At 49.2% G+C, this 6099-nt stretch overlaps 4 protein-coding genes across 4 annotated transcripts; 3 read left to right on the top strand and 1 right to left on the bottom strand.

The window, feature by feature from the left end:
* Nucleotides 1–1027: 1027 nt before the first annotated feature.
* K441DRAFT_700542 (uncharacterized protein) lies at nucleotides 1028–3359 on the top strand (the record flags this gene model as incomplete). The annotated part of the gene is made up of 4 exons (XM_067653255.1): nucleotides 1028–1716; nucleotides 1773–2591; nucleotides 2647–3256; nucleotides 3309–3359. Exons 1-4 carry the CDS (start codon nucleotides 1049–1051, stop codon nucleotides 3357–3359), a joined length of 2148 nt encoding a protein of 715 aa, XP_067497861.1. The 5' UTR covers nucleotides 1028–1048.
* Nucleotides 3360–3400: 41 nt separating this feature from the next.
* Nucleotides 3401–3742, top strand: K441DRAFT_429884 (ankyrin; the record flags this gene model as incomplete). The annotated part of the gene is made up of 1 exon (XM_067641627.1): nucleotides 3401–3742. A coding segment is annotated over one exon (342 nt), but the record flags the coding sequence as incomplete, so codon positions are not given.
* A 6-nt stretch (nucleotides 3743–3748) lies between these two features.
* Nucleotides 3749–4567, top strand: K441DRAFT_588883 (ankyrin; the record flags this gene model as incomplete). The annotated part of the gene is made up of 1 exon (XM_067644729.1): nucleotides 3749–4567. A coding segment is annotated over one exon (819 nt), but the record flags the coding sequence as incomplete, so codon positions are not given.
* Nucleotides 4568–5045: 478 nt separating this feature from the next.
* On the bottom strand, nucleotides 5046–5854 carry K441DRAFT_311899 (uncharacterized protein; the record flags this gene model as incomplete). Its single annotated transcript, XM_067641108.1, has 1 exon — nucleotides 5046–5854. A coding segment is annotated over one exon (751 nt), but the record flags the coding sequence as incomplete, so codon positions are not given.
* Between the last annotated feature and the right edge of the window lie 245 nt (nucleotides 5855–6099).

Below are 6099 nucleotides of genomic sequence, written 5' to 3' on the forward strand. Positions count from 1 at the left end.
TCCACTACGTGACTATCTGGTATAACAATACCATTGGTATTACGATGCGCTTGGCCGACAAACCGTATCGTACTGAAGAGTTTTTACTGTAAGATCTTTAACTTTTGAGCTTGTTTGCAAGCGTTAAGCCTGAGGCCTGAAGATGTAAAAAAGCGAAATTAGATGCCCGTGGCGCGCACATCAGGTGGATCCCCCAGGGGGAAGCGAAGCTCGTGCAAGCTGCAACAACAAGCTGTAACAAGCATCAGCATCACAAAACATAATCGATCTGTAGTCAATCTGACCCGAGACCTGGGACCCGAGGTCACCACACTTAACGAGCGGCTTGCCGAGAAGCGATCTTTTAGCGTGGTGAGCTGCCAGGGGTGTGCCTGGCGGCTACGAAGTAAAAGTAAACACGTCTGGGACACAGATCATACAAATCGACTTCCGTCATCCCGTATTCTTGACCTAGTTCCAAAGCTCTCAATCCTATTCTAAGTTCTTTTGAGTAGAAGCAATCAGGAAATCATGTTGGATTTCGAGCCATTTCAAACGCAGAGAAAGCCCTCCGTCGGATTGAGGACCCCATAATTCAGCACAGCCTTCAACGAGCACGCATAACTGCACCATTCATCGTTGATAGCGGCCTCTGAGACTCATTTCAAGAATGCCGAAGAGAAATAGAAAGGACGGGGGTGATCAGGAGCCCATCCACAGCGCTCCCAAGAGAACAATGTTGGCGCATAAGAACAGTCAGGGGTCCATCTCCAATGCTTCTAAGAAGAAATTGAAGCACGAGGATTACACCGTCGGATGGATTTGCCCCTTAGAGGTTGAGCAGACGGCTGCATGGGAGATGCTGGACGAGGAACATGAGCCTCTGCCACAGCGCCGCTCCGATCAAAACGTCTATACCCTCGGCAGTATCGGAGGTCATAATGTAGTTATCGCTGGATTGCCTAAGCCAGGAAACAACCCGGCCGCCACGGTCGTCGCGCAAATGAGGGCAACATTCGAAGAGCTTCGATTTAGTCTACTGGTCGGCATCGGAGGGGGCGTACCAACTATGACCGACTCTGGCATAATCCGGCTCGGCGACGTCGTAGTCAGCAAACCAACAGGCGTACACTCGGGAGCAGTACAATACGACCACGGCAAATCAGAAGTGGGCGAGTTTAAGCGTACTGGCTCTTTAGCACAGCCGCCAACAGTACTCCTGAATGCCGCCCAAAAATTGGCATCCAAGCGTAACAGAACACACGATGACCCAATTTCGGAGAATATCCAAAGAATTGACACTACTGTTTGGGGGCTCCAAAAATACGAACACCCGGGTCTTGTACATGACCATTTATATCAGCCAGACTACATCCATCTAGACCCAAAAGTCTCCTGCGATTCGTGCGAATGCGATCCGGCCCAGCGTGTACAGCGTGACACCGGATATGATGATGATGGTACACGTGTGGTTGTCCATAGGGGGACGATCGCATCTGGTGAGAGGGTCATCAAAGACGGGGTGTTGAGGGATCAATTGGCGGAACAGTTTGATGTTTTGTGTTTTGAAACGGAGGCTGCGGGGGCTTTGGATGACTTCCCTTGCATTATTGTTCGTGGGATCTCAGACTATTGCGACTCCCACAAGAATAATCAATGGCAGGGTTATGCTGCAGCGGCAGCCGCTGCATATGCTAGAGAGCTTTTCTTTCATATGCCGATGGACGAAGTGAAGCGGTGTGTATCGGTGCAAAAAGGTTATTGGAGAATGCAATTAGGCTAATTCTACTTAGTTATATAGCTCCGGCTATAGAAGACAGCGTCAATCGCTTGATTAAGCATCAAGACGACACAGAGCGTCAAACCATTCTAGATTGGCTCACCCCAATTAACTATGCGTTTCAACAGAGCGACTTCATTGCCAGACGACAGGAAGGAACGGGGCAATGGCTACTAAGTTCAGACGAGTTCCAAGAGTGGCTGACACAAAGCGGACGAATTTTATTTTGTCCGGGCATGCCAGGAGCAGGCAAGACAACGATCACGTCTATTATTGTCGAGCACCTCTGCACTAGATTTCAAAATCATGGCAGCATTGGCATCGCGTACCTGTACTGCAACTTCCGAAGGGAGCAAGAGCAGAAGCCTGCAGATCTGTTCGCAAGTCTGTTGAAGCAGTTGATTCAGGAGCAACCTTCCGTGCCTGAAAGCATGAGTGGCCTTTATGAGCACCACAAGGACAGACGGACCCGGCCATCATCTGGCGAAATTTTGGTAGTATTGCACTCTGTCATTCGTGGTTATTCTAGAACATTTATTATCATAGATGCGCTAGACGAATGCCAGGTCTCTAATGGCGTGCGCAGGATCTTATTGTCAGATATCTTAGATCTTCAAGCTAAGACTGGAGCAAACCTCTTTGCGACTTCACGGTTCATTCCAGAGATTGCGAGAGAATTTAAAAAAGATTTATTACTAGAGATTCATGCTAGGGATGAAGATGTCCGGAGATATCTAGGCGGGCACATGTTCCAGCTACCGTCCTTCGTCTTGAATAACCTTGATCTGCAAGAAGAAATAAAAACTTCTATTGTAAAAGCAGTTGACGGAATGTATGTGTCTCATGCAAGCTTACTGTAGATGATTAAGCGAGCTAATGCTGCTCAGGTTTCTGCTAGCACAGCTATATCTAGGCTCGCTAATAGGAAAGAAATCGCCTAAAGCTATCAAAACTGCGTTGAAAAAGCTCCCGGCAGGATCCGAAGCATATGACTACGCCTACAAAGAAGCGATGAAGAGAATTGAAGGTCAGATTGCAGACTCCGAGAAACTTGCTAAAGACATTCTATCATGGATTACTTGCGCCAAGAGACCCTTTACTACCTTAGAGCTTCGACATGCTCTAGCAGTAGAGATTGGTGCACCTGAACTTGATGAAGACAATCTCCCAGAAATTATAGACATGGTTTCTGTATGCGCTGGCTTAGTTACTGTTGACGAAGAGAGCGATATTATCCGCTTAATTCATTATACAACCCAGGAATACTTTCAGCGGACTTGGATATCGTGGTTCCCTAATGCTGAGAGAGATATTGGAATGGCTTGCGTCACTTATCTTTCATTCGACACTTTTGAAGCCGGTTGCTGGGATTTCCACCAGCTATTATGGGAATATGCACTCTATGGCTATGCAGCCCAAAATTGGGCATATCATGCTCGTGCTGCATTATTAGAGTCGGAGCGGTTGATTTTAAACTTTCTTGAGAGTGAACCTAAGGTTTCTGTTTCCTTTCAAGCTGTAGTGCCTCCTCTGGCTGACCAAGATCTAGGGAGGTCAGAACAGATCAAAGGAGTGCATCTTGCGGCCTACTTCGGATTAACAGAAACAATAAGGATTTTACTTAAAAATGGACACGATAAAGACTCCAAAGATGACTACTATGGTCAGACGCCGCTGTCATGGGCGGCAAGGAAGGGGTACGAGGAGGTGGCTAAGCTGCTACTTAAAGAAGGGGTTGACGCAGACTCTAAGGATAACTACTACAGTCAAACGCCGCTATCATGGGCGGCAGAGAACGGGCACGAGGCGGTGGTTAAGCAGCTGCTTGCGGTGGACGGCGTCGACGTCAACTCCAAGGACAATGGCAGTCAGACGGCGCTGTCGTGGGCGGCATGGAATGGGCATGAGGTGGTGGTTAAGCAGCTGCTCGAGGTGGACGGCGTCGACATTAACTCCAAGGACGGCAGAGGTCAGACGGCGCTGTCGTGGGCGGCATGGAACGGGCATAAGGCAGTGGTTGAGCAGCTGCTCGCGGAGGACGGCGTTAACGTTAACTCTAAGGACAACGAATGCGGTCGGACGGCGCTGTCGTGGGCGGCAGGGAACGGGCACGAGGCGGCGGTTAAGCAGCTGCTCGTGGTGGGCGGCGTCGACGTTAACTCTAAGGACGACAGAGGTCAGACGGCGCTGTCGTGGGCGGCATGGAACGGGCATAAGGCAGTAGTTAAGCAGCTGCTCGCGGTAGATGGCGTTAACGTTAACTCTAAGGACAACGAGTACGGTCGGACGGCGCTGTCGTGGGCGGCATGGAACGGGCACGAGGCGGTGGTTAAGCAGCTGCTCGCGGTAGACGGCGTTAACGTTAACTCTAAGGACATTAAGTACGGTCGGACGGCGCTATCGTGGGCGGCAGGGAATGGGTACGAGGCGGTAGTTAAGCAGCTACTTGTGGTGGACGGCGTCGACGTTAACTCCAAGGATAACGAGTACGGTCAGACGGCGCTGTCGTGGGCGGCAGAGAAGGGGCATAAGGCGGTAGTGAAGCAGCTACTCGTGGTAGACGGCGTCGACGTTAACTCTAAGGATAACAACGGTCGGACGGCGCTGTTGTGGGCGGCAAGGAACGGGCACGGGGCGGTGGTTAAGCAGCTGCTCGCGGTGGACGGCGTTGACGTCAACTCTAAGGCTAGGGACGGTAACACAGCGTTGTCGTATGCGGCACGGAATAGGGACGATGCGGTATATAAGCTATTACTCGCGACAGAAGGAGCCAAGTTTTTTATTTCGTCTAAGGCATTAAGGTACTAGAATTTGCCGCCTTAATCACACCAGGCTTGCATTTATTTAAATGCGTTAAAATAAACCGTATTAAGGCCTTGTGGTGGCCTTATCGTGTCTATTTACTTGCTTTGGGGTCTTTATTTAATATGGTTGTAGAAATATTTGTAGGAGGACAAATTTTTGCCGTTGGTGCCTTAGACGTTGTGACGCTAACTTAGATGACGACACCGAGTCGGAGTACAATCTCAACTTGGACGGATTAGGTCGGATGCCGCTGTCGGATGTGGCATAAAACAGGCATGTTGGTTTAGAATGAAACCCAAAGGTGAGCACAATATCGATTCAAACGACTATCCTCTCTCGGAAACAACTAAGAACATAGTAGAACTCACCTGCAGACCAATGGGCTTCCAAGTGTAGAACCATTTCCACCAGCCGGCGAAACGGGAATGCAGCAGGACGGCGCATCACTATGCGCACAGGCACCCCTACCTGTTGACAAACTCTAAGCCAATGCTCCTTCTACTGTCAAAACAACTTCTATTGGCCGGCAACATAGAAATTCAGCAGGGCGACCCATTGGGCCCATCATTAGGCACACAGCCACCACCACCACCACCACCAGCTAACAGCTCCCAACACGACGTGTTACTGAGCAGCCATGCTCGACCACCTCGGCAAGTTGTATATGATAGTAAGGATGGAGACGAGGACGACGGAGACGACGGCAGTATAGAGTGTGACGAGCATGAGAATGGCAGGGACGACAATGACGGGCATGAAAATGGTACAGATGAGGGCATGGAAGACGGTAACGACGAGGAGCGGACGCTTATGGAAGCACCTTCGGACAGATGTATACCTGACTCCGGAGGACGGGTACGATTACAATACTCAACAACCCAGGCAACTCGCAGGAGCATTTGAAAATTGCAAAGTCGCGGCAATAAGCCTAGCAGAATTTCGCAAAGTCTGTGAAATGACAGTTTGGGGAAACTCCCGTCACTTACAACCAAGAGTGCTCCTATGGACAAGCACAAATATGACGGGAGTGGAAATATTCGCCCTGTTCCTAACGATTCAATCCGAATGCCTGCATCCAAATTAGGAAATGCTATAGCTCCGCTGTTACGGTTAGGAGGTACTATAAAATTTCCTGGAGATGCACCATTTGCCCAAGTATACATTTCCATTCGCTTGCTTTGGCACATATGATGCGTGTGGTCTTCAGATAGATCACGATCGTTACCTCTAACCTCAATTAAGACTAAATCAGGGGTGCCTTGTGTATAGACCCGTCTTCCACCCAGATCAATCTACGCACGAATTCGTTGCTAACCTGGTATTTCCGGTCGACAGATTAACGGCCAGGCAAGAATGGGAACTTTAATAAACGGTAAGCATTAAAAGTGGATTATAAAGTGTTGAACGGACGATCAGGAATGAGAACTCTGTTTATTAAAGAGGGCTCTAGAAGCTCTCTTATATACATCAGGTAGGTCCAAATACAATGACGACGACGTCGTCATGTAGTAGGTCATAGTTAAGAGAAACAGGTA

Source organism: Cenococcum geophilum (assembly GCF_001692895.1).
Source record: "Cenococcum geophilum 1.58 unplaced genomic scaffold K441scaffold_68, whole genome shotgun sequence".
Classification (NCBI taxonomy): Eukaryota; Fungi; Ascomycota; class Dothideomycetes; order Gloniales; family Gloniaceae; genus Cenococcum; species Cenococcum geophilum.